General features: G+C 45.8%; 1 protein-coding gene across 16 annotated transcripts in view; it reads right to left on the bottom strand.

The window, feature by feature from the left end:
- PTK2 (protein tyrosine kinase 2) overlaps nucleotides 1–19804 on the bottom strand; it is a 779173-nt gene that overhangs the window by 285848 nt on the left and 473521 nt on the right. For all 16 annotated transcript variants that reach the window (XR_004538103.1, XM_033930844.1, XM_033930848.1 and 13 more), the window contains one exon: nucleotides 7511–7626. Coding sequence is in view for 15 of the 16 variants with exons in the window: in XM_033930844.1 (XP_033786735.1) it covers nucleotides 7511–7626 (116 nt within the window). In the remaining variant the exon portion in view is untranslated. The remainder of the gene's footprint in view (nucleotides 1–7510; nucleotides 7627–19804) is intronic.

Below are 19804 nucleotides of genomic sequence, written 5' to 3'. Positions count from 1 at the left end.
GAACAGCTGAATGGCAGAAGGCTGCTTCAGGGCTTCCCCTGCTGCTCTGCGCATGTGTGACAGTCGCTCTCACAGTGATTCAGGCAGGATCAGACGAGAATTACAACCCGAGTGATCAGGCGACACCAGCTCTATAGCATGAATATCCAACAAGTGCTGAATGGTGGCTTGAACCTTGAGCGCTTTGTCCAAGCAACCTGTAAGAGAATGTACAAACCAATCTGTCAGAGGCCGAGCAAATTCCAGCTTGTAGCATGATGGAATAATGTCCAAGGCCCACTGGTCAGATGTAATGTGCATCCAGGCGGGAAGAAAGCAGCCAATCCCCAATCTGAAGAGGGACATCTCTTGAGCTGGCATCATTGTGCATTTCTGGCAGAGGGGGCATAGTAACATAGCAACATAGTAGTTGACGGCAGATAAAGACCCGAATGGTCCATCCAGTCTGCCCAACCTGATTCAATTTAAATTTTTTTTTTTTTTTCTTCTTAGCTATTTCTGGGCGAGAATCCAAAGCTTTACCCGGTACTGTGCTTGGGTTCCAACTGCCGAAATCTCTGTTAAGACTTACTCCAGCCCATCTACACCCTCCCAGCCATTGAAGCCCTCCCCTGCCCATCCTCCTCCAAACGGCCATACACAAACACAGACCGTACAAGTCTGCCCAGTAACTGGCCTAGTTCAATCTTTAATATTATTTTCTGATTCTAAATCTTCTGTGTTCATCCCACGCTTCTTTGAACTCAGTCACAGTTTTACTCTCCACCACCTCTCTCGGGAGCGCATTCCAGGCATCCACCACCCTCTCCGTAAAGTAGAATTTCCTAACATTGCCCCTGAATCTACCACCCCTCAACCTCAAATTATGTCCTCTGGTTTTACCATTTTCCTTTCTCTGGAAAAGATTTTGTTCTACGTTAATACCCTTTAAGTATTTGAACGTCTGAATCATATCTCCCCTGTCTCTCCTTTCCTCTAGGGTATACATATTCAGGGCTTCCAGTCTCTCCTCATACGTCTTCTGGCGCAAGCCTCCTATCATTTTCGTTGCCCTCCTCTGGACCGCCTCAAGTCTTCTTACGTCTTTTGCCAGATACGGTCTCCAAAACTGAACACAATACTCCAAGTGGGGCCTCACCAATGACCTGTACAGGGGCATCAACACCTTCTTCCTTCTATTGACTACGCCTCTCTTTATACAGCCCAGAATCCTTCTGGCAGCAGCCACTGCCTTGTCACACTGTTTTTTCGCCTTTAGATCTTCGGACACTATCACCCCAAGGTCCCTCTCCCCGTCCGTGCATATCAGCTTCTCTCCTCCCAGCATATACGGTTCCTTCCTATTATTAATCCCCAAATGCATTATTCTGCATTTCTTTGCATTGAATTTTAGTTGCCAGGCATTAGACCATTCCTCTAACTTTTGCAGATCCTTTTTCATATTTTCCACTCCCTCTTCGGACAAATCTTGGTATCATCTGCAAAAATGCACACTTTTCCTTCTAACCCTTCAGCAATGTCACTTACATACATATTGAACAGGATTGGCCCCTGCACCGAACCCTGAGGGACTCCACTAGTCACCTTTCCTTCCTTCGAGCGACTTCCATTAACCACCACCCTCTGGCGTCTGTCCGACAGCCAGTTTCTGACTCAGTTCACCACTTTGGGTCCTAACTTCAGCCCTTCAAGTTTGTTCAACAGCCTCCTATGAGGAACTGTATCAAAGGCTTTGCTGAAATCCAAGTAAATTACATCTAGCATATGTCCTCGATCCAGCTCTCTGGTCACCCAATCAAAAAATTCAATCAGGTTCGTTTGGCACGATTTACCTTTTGTAAAGCCATGTTGCCTCGGATCCTGTAACCCATTAGATTCAAGGAAATACACTATCCTTTCTTTCAGCAACACTTCCATTATTTTTCCAACAACTGAAGTGAGGCTCACCGGCCTGTAGTTTCCTGCTTCATCCCTGTGACCACTTTTATGAATAGGGACCACATCCGCTCTCCTCCAATCCCCAGGAATCACTCCCGTCTCCAGAGATTTGTTGAACAAGTCTTTAATAGGACTCGCCAGAACCTCTCTGAGCTCCCTTAGTATCCTGGGATGGATCCCGTCTGGTCCCATCGTTTTGTCCACCTTCAGTTTTTCAAGTTGCTCATAAACACCCTATTCCGTGAACGGCGCAGAATCTACTCCATTTTCTCGTGTAACTTTGCCAGACAATCTCGGTCCTTCTCCAGGATTTTCTTCTGTGAACACAGAACAGAAGTATTTGTTTAGCACATTTGCTTTCTCGTCATCACTCTCCACATATTTGTTCCCAGCATCTTTTAACCTAGCAATTCCATTTTTTATCTTCCTCCTTTCACTAATATATCTGAAAAAATTTTTATCTCCCTTTTTTACATTTTTAGCCATTTGTTCTTCCGCCTGTGCCTTCGCCAAACGTATCTCTCTCTTGGCTTCTTTCAGTTTCACCCTGTAGTCCTTTCTGCTCTCCTCTTCTTGGGTTTTTTAATATTTCATGAACGCCAACTCTTTCGCCTTTATTTTCTCAGCCACTAGGTTGGAGAACCATATTGGCTTCCTTTTTCTCTTGTTTTTATTGATTTTCTTCACATAAAGGTCCGTAGCCATTTTTATCGCTCCTTTCAGCTTAGACCACTGTCTTTCCACTTCTCTTATGTCCTCCCATCCTAACAGCTCTTTCTTCAGGTACTTTCCCATTGCATTAAAGTCCGTATGTTTGAAATCTAGGACTTTAAGTATCGTGCGGCCGCTCTCCACTTTAGCCGTTATATCAAACCAAACCGTTTGATGATCACTACTACTCAGGTGAGCACCCACTCGAACATTAGAGATACTCTCTCCATTTGTGAGGACCAGATCCAATATCGCTTTTTCCCTTGTGGGTTCCGTCTCCATTTGTCTGAGCAGAGCCTCTTGAAAGGCATCCACAATCTCCCTACTTCTTTCCGATTCCGCAGACGGAACATTCCAGTCCGCATCCGGCAGGTTGAAATCTCCCAACAGCAGAACCTCCTCTTTCCTTCCAAACTTTTGGATATCCACAATCAGATCCTTATCAATTTGCTGCGATTGAGTCGGAGGTCTGTAGACTACACCCATGTAGATAGAAGTTCCATCTTCTCTTTTCAGAGCAATCCATATCGCTTCTTCCTCTCCCCAGGTCCCTTGCATTTCGTTCGCTTGGATATTGATCTTTACATAGAGAGCTACTCCTCCACCTTTATGACCATCTCTGTCCTTCCTAAAAAGATTATATCCCGGTATGTTTGCATCCCATTCATGTGATTCACTGAACCATGTCTCTGTGATAGCAACAATATCTAGATCTGCCTCTAATATCAGGGCTTGTAGATCATGAACTTTGTTGCTTAGACTGCGAGCATTTGTGGTCATCGCTTTCCAGCTATTTTTCAGCGAAAATCTCCTTTTTCGTATGGATTTTTGTGTCGTTTCACTTTCCGTTGCAATACTAAGAAATGAGTTGCTGATATTGCTTATGTTGCAGCCTTTACTACTATCACATCTTTTCTTTTGCCGGGGGTGGTCTCTATAATTGTCCTTCGTACATATACCACCCCCACCTTCTAGTTTAAATGCCTAGAAAAATATTGTCTAAATTTCTCTGCAAGGTTTCTTTTTCCTGCTGTAGTAATATGTAGCCCATCAGTGCAATATAGCTTCTTGAGAGGTGGAATGAGAGGTGGAAGGCTGGGAATGCCTATAGCTTGCATACCATCGTCAGAAGCCCTGTGAGAATTCCTGCGATGTGACATTTGCATAAGGTCTGAAGCGCCGTGAGCCATGAAAAGTAGAACAACCAGAACCCCAGGAGGGTCAGGGTCTGGGTCTGCTATCAGACAGAGTCTTAGGGTGACAGTATCATAGAATCCATGAGGTCGTCCAGACCATTTCCAAACAGTAACCCCTTACAAGGCAGTCTAGCAAGAATAGCTTTAGAAGTGGAATCACCAAACCACTGTCTGATCCAGAGCATTTTGTGGGCAGAGGTAGAGTATGCCGACACAGTTGCCAAAACTCGCATAAGGTCATATAATACATCAGCTATAAAATCTGTCCCAGCCAAAAGAAGTTGAGGAGGAGAATCCAATGCCTTACTCTCCAGTGTGCGCAGTTGAGAGAGACAGGCGCGTGCGAGAAAAGACGTCGACGAAGCAGCTTTGATGCCTAAAGCAATTGTGTGAAAGAGTTTTCTGAGGACCATATCCCCACGGTGGTCCTGCGTATCCTTTAGCACCACATCACCTATCCTGGTGAGATAGGTATGTTTAGTCACCTGCGCCACCAAAGAATCCACTTTGGGCTGATCCAAAAACTGTTGACACTCCTGTGCCAGTGGATACAAGTGTGTCAAAGCTCTAGCAATTTTTTTAGAGCACCCTCTGGAAAGTCAAACTGCTCCAGACCAGAACACTCACACCAAAGTGCCAGGGAAAGGCAGCAGACTGTGAGCGTACAGCACAAAGCTAGGAGGAAGAAGTGGACAGAGCCAGCTGAGTGACCAAGTTAAACTCCTGCAAAGACTCAGAAATAAGGTCCAGCAGAGCCCCAAATTTAAATAAGCACAGGACAGTAGGATCAAACCCAGAATCCAAGCCTCCAGAGGGATCCATAGATCCAGCACACAGCCCCTGATCACCTGCTCTGGGAAGCGCTGTACCTGCAAACAAGGGATCAATAAGCAAAACATCAGCATCAGGGTTCCCCAGATCAGGGTCAAGCAGCGCAAAAGCAGGTACAGGCTGAGGCAAGGATGCGCCCAAAGGCACAATGCCACTACGACACCGCATAGGCAGATTGGGACTGCTCAGGGGGAGAACACCTGATCTGAAACTCAGACCACCAAAATTTCATACAGCTGGAAAAGGTGTCTGGCTCCTGGGCGTAGAGTCATCTTTAGATGACTTAAATTTGCATTTCTTAGGAAGCGGTGGGGGGTGGGGGCCTAGCCGGGCGAACAGAACTACCAGCCATGCCGAGCCCCGAAAGTAATGAAGGATGCCCTGCCGGGTCATCTACTTTCGCAGGGGAAAGGCTAACTGCTGCCAGCTTCCTCAGCTGCACCATATGGCACATGACACAAGGATGCTCTAAAAAGGCTAAATTTGTGCAATCCTAGCAAGAATCCACATGAGGAGAGGCCAAGGACTCCATCCCAGCAAGTTCCTAGGCAAATTTGCAGTTTTGAAGAAGCAGGGAGCTTTAGAAAAAAAGATCGCTAAAAATCCAAGATGGATGTCATAAAAAAAACATTTGCACCAAACTCACGATATTTTTCACACTTCCCAAATTCCAAAAACAGCGATTTTAGGATTTTTCAGAAGGGGGAAGATTCAGAAATGCTCAAAACCCCCATTTTTCTCACCTCCCCAAATTCGTCTCACAGGCTGACAGCCTGTACTTACTGTGACCTGAAAGAAGATCTGTGCTGCAGGCCTACTTCAGCATTCTCACAGTAGCTGGATAAAAAAATTCACTGCCACAATGCTGGGAATGCTTCTGCAAAGCTGATCTTCAGGCTGCCAGTTAGACTCCTATACCTCTACCCAGGACAGGCAGAAGCGAAAAGACGCAGCCGGCACCCTGTGAGACACCGTCGAGTCTCTTAAAGGCAACCAACAGCCTGCGCTTGATTCCTGATTAACAGCAGGTGAGCCCGCTTCAGGGATGGCCCTGAGCTTCAGAGAAAACTATGCAGGCTGACTAACAGGTACCCAGTGGGACTGGCCTATCAGCTACAGACCGAAGTCTGTGTGTTCTCAAGCAGGCAGAGCTTTGAAATTGCTCCAAGTATCAGAATTCCTGAAAAAAGGATGAAATTACACTGAATAAAATGGGGAGAGCAGAACAAACACTCCTGCAGGCACACGCGCAGAAGGAAAGAATTGTAGGTGGAGCTAAAGAGCCCAGTGAAGTACAGCAGAGGCAGAGTGCAAAATCCAGAGTGACTCCTTATGCAGCACAAGGCTATGGGGAAATAACCCATCCATCTAGAATGTCTCACCTATTGCACTGGCAAGATGTTTTTCCATAGTGAAGTTGTCACATAAGAAAGTTAACACCTTTAAAAGAGGGAAACGTTGAAGGGTATGAATAATTATCTCCATGTATCATGTTTAGTAAAGTACTGTACCAAAGGATTAAGGCCCTCTTTTACAAAGGCGTGCTAAGTATTTTAGCGCGGATTTAGCCCGTGCTAAATCAACACGTGTGCTAACGCGTCCATAGGATAACATGCACGTGTTAGCATTTAGTGTGTGTTTAGCACGCATTAATATTTAGCGTGCGCTAAAAAGCTTACTGCACCTTTGTAAAAGATGGGGCAAGTGACTCATGACTGAAACCGTGAAATATCAGGATAATTTCCTAAAAGAAAAGTCCATAAGCCATTATTAAGATGGACTTGGGTATATCCACTGCTTATTTCTAGGATAAGTGCATAAAACATGTTTTACTCTTTGGGATCTTGCCAGGTACTTGTGACCTGGGTTGGCCACTGTTGGAAACAGGATACTGGGCTTGATGGACCTCTGATCTGTCCCAGTATGGCAATGCTTATGGTCTTATAATTTCTGGCCTAGTTTGCCATCATAACTTCCGATTTCCTCGTTTTCATAAGGATTAGACTTTTTCCTTCTCATGCTTTCGTGAAACCTTATTTCTCTTTTAGTTTTGACAAATATGCTTATACCTTGATACAGTAAAGAAGGAAATGCATTTGTTTTTCACACACCTTTCCTTGAGCCAGATTGCATAGCATTTATTTATAGCTTTCTCCATTCAAACATAATTATTTCAAGAGTGACATTTACTGTATCCACACTGAAATGGTTCTCAGTATTACATTACATTAGTGATTTGTATTCCGCCATCACCTTATGGTTCAAGACGGATTACAGAAGAGGATTTCTGGACATGTCCAGAGGTGTTAGGGTAGAGCAGGTTGCTTCAGAGGATTGAAATGTTTCATTCGGTGTTAGTTAGTCTTCATCGATTTCTTGAATAGCAAGGTTTTTATTTCTTTTCTGAAAGTTTTGTAGTCTGGGTCGCAATTACAAAACTTTCAGAAAAGAAATAAAAACCTTGCTACATTTCAGTCCTCTGAAGCAACCCGCTCTACTCTGTAACACCTCTGGACATGTCCAGAAATCCTCTTCTGTAATCCGTCTTGAACCGCAAGGTGATAGCGGAATACAAATCACTAATGTAATGTAATACTGAGAACCATTTCAGTGTGGATACAGTAAATGTCACTCTTGAAATAATTATGTTTGAATGGAGAAAGCTATAAATAAATGCTATGCAATCTGGCTCAAGGAAAGGTTAAATATTTTTTAAAATTATTTTCTGACAATTGTGAGAATAAAAAGAATATAGGAAAAATATTTTTTTTACAACTTTGGAATCTCTGCCCCGAAATAAAATGTCATCAGTGTTTAGTAAGTGACACTCTTACCTATGCACAAATCTTTTGCTCTCCAGGTAGGCAAGTGCTGTGCTGAGCTGGTAAGCATAGAGAATCAAAGATGCTAGATCCAAACTGTACTTTCTTACTTGCAAAAATGAACGGAGCTTTTCAAAGAAGAAGAAATAAAAATAGCAAATTAATCTATACATTCCATAATATTAACACTCTTCAAACAGATGTAAAAGATATATTAAAGACCATGGTTTTGTATAATCTCCACAGAGAGCACAAGGCACAAGAGCATGTTGTTCTCTTCAAAAAAGCTAACTAAGCAACTTGAATTTAAACAACTTTTTAAAAGTATTTCTCAATTGACTGAACTCACTTGAACTTTAGCTTTAAAAACAATAATAGAAACAAAACATGGTTTTGATGATCTGATTAATAATCAATTAAAAATATATTTTATCAACAAAACAGATTTATACAATGAACATTATAGTCAAGACTAGGGAGTACATATATATATAGTGATTTTAGAAAAGGTGCTACTTATATGTAACCGATTCAAAGTAAAAATATCAAGCTTACTCAAAAAATCATGAATGTCACAACTATAAAGAGAGCAAACTGTATATAATATATTCATATTATTCAGACCTCATACACTCTGGACATTACTCAAATCACTTTCATGCCCATTACTGGGGTGGTGTATTCATCATTGGTCTGATATATATTAACAAAAAGATGTGCATTCAAAATAGTGTAAATGTGAAGAAGCACTTAACATTTACACTATTTTGAATGCACATATTTTTGTTAATATACATCAGACCGATGCTAAAATACACCACCCTAGTAATGGTCATGAAAGTGATTCGAGTAATGTCCAGGGTGTATGATTTCTGAATAATTTGAATATATAGTTTAGTTTGCTCTCTTTATGGTTGTAGCTACTTATATGTAAAAATGACAGAACACATTTTCTCTGTACAGAAAGGTGGTATGTTCTGGTGGTCCTGTATCTTAGAACAGTAATACACATATACTGAGGAATTCTATAAATTGTGCCTAAAGTTAGGTGCTAATTCCATACCCAATTTATGCCGCAAAAACACATTCAACTGATGCAAGTAACTGAAACAGGTCTGAAATAGCAGATTGGAACAAATACACTTACCTGCCCACTTATAGGATAGCACCTAAGTGTATCTGTGTGCAACTGCAAAAGGGGCATTCTCATGGAAAGACGTCAGGGCATTCCAGAAAACTGCAAACAGGATTTTTTACATCAAGTAGGCCACCAATGCTATTCTATAAAGAGCACTGTTAACAGGCTGGGCAGGATTTCCAGGAGGCTTATCCACACACATATAACTAGGTACACTTTGTAACTGAACAAGAGTTTTTATTATTTAGGTTTGCCTCACATGCAGTTAACACAGTCCATAATGCAATAATTCAATGGCTTACTTCAGCCATGCAAAAACACTCTTTTCTCTCATCTCTCCATCACTCAATGAAGTCTAACCATTTAAAATGTTTCCCAGGACTCTTCTCAGCCCTTAGCTAGAGAAAACTTCTCTTATTGAATTTCCTGAGCTCAGGGAAGTCTCTTCCTTCTGAGGACCTCTCCTGAATATCTCTGAGCTAGGCATATATCTTTCTCCCCGCCTCTCTGACTCAGCGGGGCTGTATTACTTCCTTAACGGGTTTCAGCACTGAGTTGCAAAGCTCAGTGCATTCTGGGACAGGTAGTTCTGCATCTTCAGTGACAGAAAACCCCTGAATCCCTTACAAGCGCTTCTAAGAATACGGGTGGTTGCTTTCTGCTCCCAATGTAGGCCAATGAAATGGCCATATAAATCCACTGTTTGTCTATAGTGTGTTGTAACTCTTCTTTCTTCTAACCTAGACCCCCTCTCTCACATAGAAAAACCAACAACAACAACAACAAAACAAAAAAAATCACACCACCCAAACAATCATTCCCTCCTTTTCTTTTTCTGCTTAAAACTCTTCTGGCTAATTCTTGTCTTTCATATTGCAAGCAAGGTTTATTTTATTTTACATAGTCAGACCAGAAAGCAGCTTAAGGCTTAATCTGTAGTTGGAGATTATAGCACAGAAGCTGCTAGCTAGATTTATTGGGAATATTTAGATTTTTTAAAAAAGGGAAAAAGGTAGATACAGCAGAAATTGTATCATAGTGTTTGCTAGGCCCTGCTATAAAACTGCTGATAGAGATCTAGGTGAGTCACTGGAACTTTAGTCCCTCCCACCCACCCCACAACCCACCCTCCTCAGGGTCTGCAACTCATATATAGACAGCCCAATAATCAAGAAGTCTCAATCAATCCCAATCCCAGCCAACCAAGGTAAAATTATGTTCTTACCTGTTAATTTTCTTTCCTTTAGAAGTAGCAGATGAATCCAGAGACTAGTGGGTATAGCTCACATCGACCAGCAGGTGGAGATAGAGAACTGATTAACAGTTGGCCTTATAGCCTGGTGTTCCTCCTGTTGATTCAGTTATGCACCTTGCCCAAGCATCCCGAAGGAGAATGAGCATCCTCAAACTTCATTCCAGTAGTAAATGAGTAATTCAGAAATGTAAAAATACAATTACCAACCATACCCCAACTGAAACCCCAAACAGACATACAGACAGAAAGTCCACTGGGGAGGGGCTCTGGATTCATCTGCTGCTTCTAAAGGAAAGAAAATTAACAGGTAAGAACATAATTTTACCTTCCTTAGCAAAGCAGCAGATGAATCCAGAGACTAGTGGGATGTAGCAAAGCAAACTCAAACTGGGTGGGAAGCCAATGCCGCCTCCGCCAGCACTGACGCGCCAAAACATGCCTCCGTACGGGCAGCTACGTCTAAACGGTAATGCTTCGAGAAAGTATTCCTCGACGACCAAGTGGCCGCCCGGCAAATTTCCTCCAAAGACAAACCACCGGACTCCGCCCAAGACGTAGCCAATGCTCGAGTCGAATGAGCACGAAGGTGCTCCGGTACTTGCTTCCCCGTCAACAAATACGCCGAAGCAATAGCCTCTTTGACCCAACGAGCAATGGACGCCTTAGACGCAGCCATACCTTTGCTTTTGCCCGCGAATAAGACGAAGAGATGATCTGACCGACGAAAATCGTTAGTCACCCCCAAATAATGTAGAATCATCCGTCGTACATCCAGTAGACACAAGGACGAAAATCTTTTTCCCCAGTCCTCCTTCCGGAAGGATGGGAGGAATAAACTCTGGTTTACATGAAACGAAGAAATCACCTTAGGAAGGAAGGATGGCACAATCCGCACCGACACTCCAGCCTCCGAGAAACGTAAAAAGGGTTCCCTGCAAGAAAGCGCCTGGAGTTCCGACACTCGTCTTGCAGAAGCCATAGCCACCAAAAACACCGTTTTCAAGGTGACATCCTTTAATGTTGCCGCCGACAGAGGCTCGAAAGGCACCGCCTGCAAACTTCCAAGGACAAGTTTAAGATTCCATGCCGGACACATTCGCTTTACTGGAGGGCGGATATGGTGAACCCCCTTGAGGAAACGGACCACGTCGGGTTGTGAAGCGAGCGTCGAGCGAGACACCCGGCCCCTGTAACAGGCAATGGCCACCACCTGCACCTTTAGAGAGTTATAGGCTAACCCTTTAGCTACGCCCTCCTGCAGAAAAGCAAGAATATCCGACAGAGATGCTTGGAAGGGCGCAATCCCCTGCCGTGCGCACCATGACTCAAAAACTCTCCAGACTCTCGCATATGAGGCAGAAGTCAAAATTTTCTTAGCTTGAAGTAGAGTGGCAATAACCTCTTCCGAATAGCCCCTCCTTCTCAGCCTTGACTGTTCAATAGCCAGGCCGTAAGCCCAAATTGGGCCGGATTATCCATTGAGATTGGACCCTGAGTCAGCAAATCCGGAGTCACCTGGAACGTGACCCGATCTCCTGTTGATAGCTGAATCAGAACCGCGTACCATGGCTGACGCGGCCAATCCGGAGCTACCAGGATCACTCTTCCCTGAAAGAGAGAGATGCGGTGTAACACTCGACCTATCATGGGCCAAGGCGGAAATACATACAGAAGGGAATTGGGAGGCCACGGGAGAGCTAACGCGTCCACCCCCTCCGAGCCCCTCTCCTTGCGTCTGCTGAAGAACCGAGGCAGTTTTGTATTGCGAGATGAGGCCATGAGATCCATCTCTGGCAGCCCCCAACGCAGGACTAGCAGCTCGAAAGCTCGAGCAGACAACTCCCATTTGCCTGGATCCAGAAGATTTCTGCTGAGGAAGTCCGCTTGAACGTTTTCGTGACCCGCAATGTGTGCCGCCGACAGAAGCGGAACATGCCTCTCCGCCCACCGAAACAGCAGCATTGCCTCTTCGGCCAACTGAGGACTCCGGGTACCCCCCTGACGATTGATATATGCCACCGCCGTGACACTGTCCGAAAAGATCCTTGTCGGACGGTCCTGAATCAGGGACTGAAAAGCCCGCAGCGCAAGTCTAATCGCTCGTAACTCCAGTAAATTGATCGACCACTGGGCCTCTTCCGAGGACCACACCCCCTGCACTGAAGCTTGCAGGTACTGGGCCCCCCAGCCCAGAAGACTGGCATCCGTTGTAATCATGACCCATTCCGGCGTAGCTAACGGCATGCCCCTCCACAGATGCAACCCGTGTAGCCACCACTGCATGCTGCGAGCCGCCCGAGGACTCCATTGGAGACGTAAATTGTAGTCCAGAGATGCTGGGGACCAACGAGAAAGAAGAGACTGTTGCAAGGGCGGCCTCATGTGGTATCGAGCCCAGGGCACCACTTCCAGAGTTGCCACCATTGAGCCCAGAACCTGTACATAATCCCAAACCCGAGGTCTGGGCGACCCGAGAAGTAGCCGAATCTGAGACTGCAATTTGTCCCCCCGGTCTCGGGGTAGAAATACCTTCCCCAGACAAGTGTCGAACCTGACCCCCAGATGCACCAAAGACTGAGACGGGGACAGAAAACTCTTGGGAAAGTTGACGATCCACCCTAACGACTGCAGGAGCGCGATTACTCTCTGAGTAACCAACAAACTCTCCTGTCTGGAAGAGGCGCGGATCAACCAGTCGTCTAAGTAAGGGTGCACTCGAATTCCTTCCTGACGTAGAAATGCCGCCGCCACCACCATCACTTTGGAAAAGGTGCGGGGAGCCGTTGCAAGTCCAAAGGGCATTGCCCGAAATTGATAATGCTGGCCGAGAATCGCAAACCGCAGATACCGCTGATGCGGAGGCCAGATCGGAATATGGAGGTATGCTTCTTTGAGATCTAGGGACGTGAGGAACTCTCCTGGCCTTACAGCCGCACTGACCGAGCGAACCGTCTCCATCCGGAAATGGCGAACACTGAGAAATCTGTTGACCCCTTTTAGATCTAGCACCGGTCTGAATGACCCCCCCTTTTTTGGTACAATGAAGTAAAGGGAATATACACCGCGCCCCACCTCTTCCGGGGGCACCGGTACCACCGCCCCCAGATCCAGCAGCACCTGAAGAGTCATGCGGACCGCTTCTCCTCTGGCCGCCCCATTGCACGGGGACACCAAGAAAGAATCGACGACGGGAGAGGCGAACTCTAACTTGTACCCGTCTTGAATACTGTCTAAAACCCACTGATCTGACGTGATTTTGGCCCACTCCGCCACAAATGCCGACAGCCGACCCCCTAAGGGAAAGGCGGAGGGAGCCAAGTCCCCGTCATTGTGGATTGCGATTTGATGGGGCACATGCTGGCTGACCGGAAGAGGGTTTCGTCGTACGAAAGGAACTTTTCTGCTGAAACCTAGGTCTCGCAGAGGAAAAAGAAGCAGCAGCGGCTCTGAAGACTGGTTTACCGGAACTGTATCTCCTAACGTCCCTGAAGCGCGTTCTAGACGATGAGGATTTCAACGGGGGCCTAGCCCTATCTTCCGGTAATCGCTGGGTTTTGGTATCCCCAAAATCCTTCACCAGTTTATCCAAATCTTCCCCAAACAATAACCCCCCCTTAAAAGGGAGCTTCACAAGCCGAAGCTTGGATGTCGCATCTGCCGCCCAATGCCGGAGCCATAAAGATCTGCAAGAAACAACCGAAAGAGACATCTGCTTAGCAGAAGCTCTAATAATATCATATAAGGAGTCTGCCAAATAGGCCAAACCCGACTCCAAATCAGCCAGTTCCGAAGGGACAGAACCCCCGGACTCCATTAAATTATCCGCCATCCCTTGCGACCACTGCAGACACGCCCGCGCCGCATAAGAGCTGCAAATCGCGGCCTGTAAGGTAACAGCAGCTACCTCAAAGGACATTTTCAGGGAGGATTCAATCTTCCGATCTTGTGCATCCCTCAGCGTAACTCCCCCTTCCACCGGCAAGGTAGTCTTTTTTGTCACCGCTGCCACCAATGCGTCCACCCTGGGCAACCTAAACTTCTCTAGTTTGGCCGGGTCAACCGGATACAAGAGCCGCATGGCCTTTGCCACTCTCAGACTGGCCTCCGCCGTATCCCATTGCGCCGATATCAGCTCCTGCATGGCTTCATGCACCGGAAAGGACTTAGGTGGCCTACGTGTTCCTGCCATAAGGGGGTTACCAGACACCTTAGCCTCTTCCTGAGAGATGTTTAACCCCTGCAATGCCTTTGAAATCAAGGAAGACAGTTCTTCCCTATGAAAAAGACGGAGAGCGGAAGGGTCATCCACTTCCCTACCCGGGGGATCCTCTGCTTCCCAATCCAAGACCTCACCTTCCTCCAAAGATTCAGGAAGGGAAAAAGGGGACACTGGAAGATTATCCTCCGCGTCAGCGGTCGCGAGTCTGCGCTTTTTCGCTACCTGCGACCGCCCCGGCGACTCCACATTATCCGTAGTCGGTCTGGCATTCACAAAAGCAGAGGTAGAAGGCCCTGGGAGGGACGGACCGGTCACAGGCACCGGTTGAGCAGGCTGCGAGCCCTGCAACAAGAATGCCCTGTGTAACAGCATAATAAATTCAGGTGAGAAGGAGCCCAACCTAAATGCTGCTGAACCGACCTGATCTGCGCCAGGTAGCGGATCCGCGCCTTCACCAAGCGCTCCCGATTCTCCGACCGCCGCCGAACTCCCTTCAGCCGTGGAGGAGCCCTGCAGCACAACCGAGTCGACTTCGGGAGGCGGGGACTTCGACTGTGCCTCCCTGACCCGGGAAATGGCTACCTCACATGCCTGTAGAAAAGCATCCCCTGCCGGTGTGTCAGAACAACCGGCAGAGCAGAAGCCCGATAGTGTTCTACGTTTCCCACAGCGCGAACACCGCTGACCAGGCTCTGCTGCCATCCCCCGTTCCGGCAAACACAAATGACTAAAAATAAAATATTTTCTTATTTTATTTTTTTATTTTTACACGCGGCGCAAGCCGCCGACCGCCGACTCCGCCCACCAACTAAACCGGCACCCAGGAACGATCAAAGAGGAAGCAAAACAAACACTCACCACCAAATTTCTTCGACCGCCCCACCGGAAGCCAGGTTACAGCTGGTAATTGTACTGAAAGCCGACTCAAAAACGGCACGGCTCAGCACAAGCAGGAAGTCTTTCTTTTTTTTTTTTTTTTTTTTTTACTGGAATGAAGAAGAAACTTCTGCAACGTCCAAGTAAATCCCTCCAGCAATCGGAGGGGAGGGTGGAGAAGGGACCTGGGAGGGCCCAGGTGTAGCTCCCAAAGCCGGCACCGCACAGCCAGGCACCCCTGTCCTACTGAAGAGAGCTAGTCTCAACAGAGGAATCCAAAGGAACACCACTTTACCCGGCACAAGCCAGAATCCAGGAGCTAGAGAGCTAGCTCAACCCCTGCTGGGAGATAGAGCAAAACTGAATCAACAGGAGGAACACCAGGCTATAAGGCCAACTGTTAATCAGTTCTCTATCTCCACCTGCTGGTCGATGTGAGCTATACCCACTAGTCTCTGGATTCATCTGCTGCTTTGCTAAGGAAGATGAATTTCATTCAGTGCAATCATTGTGGTGCTTTAGTTCCCAGGCAAATCATCTGGAGCCTCAAGGCTTGCCTCATCTGCCTTAAACTTGCTAGTATCAAAGAGGAGCTCTATAAACTTAAGCAGGAATTGGAGGCTATTACAGCAGCTACAATCACCCCATAAAAATACAGGTAGTCGTCGACTTACGATCGCAATCGGTTCCGACTGATAGGTCTTAAGTTGATTCGGTCATAAGTTGGTCTATGTTAATACAGTACTGTATACAGTACTGTACTAACTATTTTTTACCCCTTCCCACGTACCTTTTCCCTGGTGGTCCAGTGGTGTATCCTGCCTGAGCCCCTCCTGCCGATGTCAGAAGCCAGCAGCGCACCCGGGCTGGCATGCGCAGGAGTGAGCTTTTAGAACTCTTGCCCCACGCCACTGACTGAAACACTGCCGTAAGTTCTCACGGGACTTGTGATTCTCACAGCAATGCCGCGAAAACCACAAGTCCCATGAGAACTGGCGGCAGTGTTTCAGTCAGTGGCGCAGGGCGGGGCGGGAGTTCTAAAAGCTCACTTCTGTACGTGCCGGCCCGGGTGTGCTGCTGGCTTCTGACATCGGCAGGAGGGGCTCATGCAGGATACACCACTGGACCACCAGGGAAAAGGTACTTGGGGAGGGGTATACTGTAATTAGTATGGGCTGGGGAAATGCGTCGTAAAGTCGAACAGTTGCATGTCGCATAGGTCGTAAGTTGACGACTACCTGTATTCCAATTTACCATCACTGCCCCAAAGAATAAAACAACCCATGATTAAATGGATCACAGTTGGCTCAGGTACACTGCAGCATGTGACGCAAACATCCACCTTCATAATTGTTGCCCCTACAGAATTCCTTTGTTCCATTAGAGCATTGTGATGCTCAAAAGAACTGAGAAGGAACCAGAACCAGTATTCCAGAAAAAAACTGAAAACCTCACTCTTTGACAACTAACTCCTTTCACTTAAAATGATTAGGATCTTCTTTCCTGTCCCCCCATCCTCTTCTCTCACCATCTTTACCCTCCCCTTTCCTTCTTCTGTCGCCTAGAGCCTGTTTAGGTGTGTGCGACGCACAAACATTAAGAACATAAGAAGTTGCCTCCGCTGGGGGAGACCAAAGGTCCATCCTGCCCAGCGGTCCGCTCCCGCGGTGGCCCATCAGGCCACTGCCTGAACAGTGGTCTCTGACTAATTTTGTAATTTACCTCTAATCCTGTCCCTATAACCTTACCTCTACTCCTATCTGTACCCCTCAATCCCTTTGTCCTCCAGGTACCTGTCCAGACCTTCTTTGAAGCCCTGTAGCGTACTTCTGCCTATCACATCCTCCGGCAGCGCGTTCCATGTATCCACCACCCTCTGGGTGAAAAAGAACTTCCTGGAGTTTGTTCTAAACCTTTCCCCTTTCAATTTCTCCGAGTGCCCCCTTGTACCTGTGGTTCCCCTTAGTTTGAAAAATCTGTCCCTATCCACTTTTTCTATGCCCTTCATGATCTTGAAGGTTTCTATCATGTCTCCACTGAGTCGTCGGTTTTCCAGGGAGAAAAGCCCCAGCTTTTTCAGCCTGTCAGTATATGAGAGGTCCCCCATACCTTTTATTAGCTTAGTTGCTCTTCTCTGGACTCTCTCAAGTACCACCATGTCTTTCTTGAGGTACGGCGACCAGTACTGGACACAGTACTCCAGGTGCGGGTGCACCATTGCACGATACAGTGGCAGGATGACTTCCTTCGTCCTGGTTGTGATACCTTTCTTAATGATACCCAACATTTTGTTCGCTTTCCTTGAGGCTGTGGCGCACTGCGCCGACGCCTTCAATGTTGCGTCCACCATCACTCCCAGGTCTCTTTCAAGGTTGCTCACCCCTAGCGGTGATCCCCCCATCTTGTAAGTGAACATCGGGTTCTTTTTCCCAATATGCATGACCTTGCATTTCCCTATGTTGAAGCTCATTTGCCATTAGATTAGATAAGTTAAGCACCTCCAAAGCACATATAAAAAAGCTCAAAATAAAAGAAAGGAGAAGGAACAAGAACCAGCTCAAACCGGACAAGGAACTCAAAATAGTGAAATGCCTTCCGTAATCCTCAGCCACCAGGAATGCCAGACAAATACTGAATGTAATTAGAGAAGAAGCAAATAATTTGAACCCTGATATTATCATCCACCTCAGAACAAACGACCTGGCCAACAATAACTGACTGACAGTGTAGAAAGCTTTTTAGGAGCTGGGGGAGGGGATAAAACCTTTTATACAGACTGTAGCTTTTTCAGAAGTACTGCCTACTTATGGAAAGGAAGAGGAAAGAGTCCAAAATACTGAGAACTTCAATACGTGGCTCAAAGCCTGGTGTCATCAAGAAGGCTTTAGGTACATAGGAGGATGAGGCAATACATGGAAAACAAGAGACTGTATTGTAATGATGGGCTGCACCTTACCATGGCAGGAAAAAGAATTCTGGCTGAGAAATTTAGGCAATATGTTTCTAGGCATTTAAACTAGAAGGTGGGGGTAGCGTATGTATGGAGGTTATTTCCGGTGGCCACCCCTAGCAAAAGACAAGATTTGATGATAATAAAGAAAGCAATGAAAACAATAATATTAGCAATTCACTTCCTAACGATGCAACAGGAAATGAGCTAAAATTAAAAACTATACAAAAAATGAGATTGTTGAGGAATAGTAGTTGGAAAGCAATGACCACAAATGCCTGCAGTCTAAGCAACAAAGTTCATGATCTGCAAGCCCTGATGTTAGAGGCAGACCTGGATATTGTTGCTATCATAGAGCTATATATGGTTGAGTGACTCCCATGGATGGGATGCTAACATACTGGGATATAATCTTTTTAGGAAAAATAAGAGATGGTCAAAGAGGCGGAGGAGTAGCTCTCTATGTAAAGATCTATATCCGAGCGACTGAAATGCTGGGGACCTGGGGAGATGAAGAAGTGATATGGATCGCTTTGAAAAGACAAGATTAAACTTCTATTTATGTGGGTGTTGTCTACAGACCTCTGACTCAATTGTAGCAAATTGATAAAGATCTGATTGCGGATATCCAAAAGTTTGGAAAGAACAAGAGGGATGCTGCTGTTGGGTGACTTCAATCTGTCAGATGCTGACCGAAATGTTCCGTCTGCGGAATCAGAAAGAAGTAGGGAGATTGTGGATGCCTTTCAAGAGGCTCTGCTCAGACAAATGGTGACGGAACCCATGAGGGAAAAAGCGATACTAGATCTGGTTCTCACAAATGGGGACAGTATCTCTAATGATTGAGTGGGTGCCCACCTGGGAAATAACGATCATCAAACAGTTTGGTTCGATATAACAGTTAAAGTGGAGGGCAGCCACACAAAACTCAAAGTCCTAGATTTCAAACGTACAGACTTTAGTAAAATGGGAGCGCACCTGAAGAACGAGCTGTTAGGATGGGATGACATAAGGGAAATGTAAAAACAGTGGTCTAAGCTGAAAGGAGCAATAAAAATGGCTACTGACCTTTATGCGAGGAAAATAAATAAAAACAAGAGAAAAAGGAAACAGAAATGGTTCTTTAAACTTGTTGTGGAGAAAAAGGTAAAAGAGCTGATTTTCGTGAAATATAAAAATACCCAAGAAGAGGAGTACAGAAAGGACTATCGGAGGAAACTGAAAGAAGCCAAGAGAGATACGTCTGGCGAAGGCGAAAGCGCAAGAGAAAATGGCTAGGAATATATTAGAGTGAAAGGAAGAAGAAAAATGGAATTGCAAGACTAAAAGATTCTATGTATCGATATGTGGAGTGTGATGAGGAAAAAGCAAACATATTAAACAAATACTTCTGTTCTGTGTTCACGGAAGAAGATCCTGGAGAGGGACCAAGATTGTCTTTCAAAGTTACACACAAGAATGGAGTAGATACTGTGTTGTTCACGGAAGAAAGTGTTTATGAACAACTTGAAAAATTGAAGGCAGACAAAGTGATGGGACCGGAGGGGATCCATCCCAGGATATTGAGGGAGCTCAGAGAGGTTCTGGCGGGTCCCATTAAAGATTTGTTCAACAAATCTTTGGAGACGGGAGTGGTTCCTGGGGACTAGAGACTGGTCCCTATTCACAAAAGTGGTCGCAGTTATGAAGTGGGAAACTACAGGCTTGTAAGTCTCACTTCGGTTATTGGAAAAATAATGGAAGCACTGTTGAAAGAAAGAATAGTGAAATTCCTAGAATCAAATGGGTTACAGGATCCGAGGCAACATGGTTTTACAAAAGGTAAATCGTGCCAGACGAATCTGATTGAATTCCTTGATTGGGTGACT

The sequence above is a fragment of the Geotrypetes seraphini genome, chromosome 2, assembly GCF_902459505.1.
Source record: "Geotrypetes seraphini chromosome 2, aGeoSer1.1, whole genome shotgun sequence".
Classification (NCBI taxonomy): Eukaryota; Metazoa; Chordata; class Amphibia; order Gymnophiona; family Dermophiidae; genus Geotrypetes; species Geotrypetes seraphini.
The sequence above is the reverse complement of the archived record's forward strand: the minus strand, read 5'-3'. Positions and strand labels throughout refer to the sequence as shown.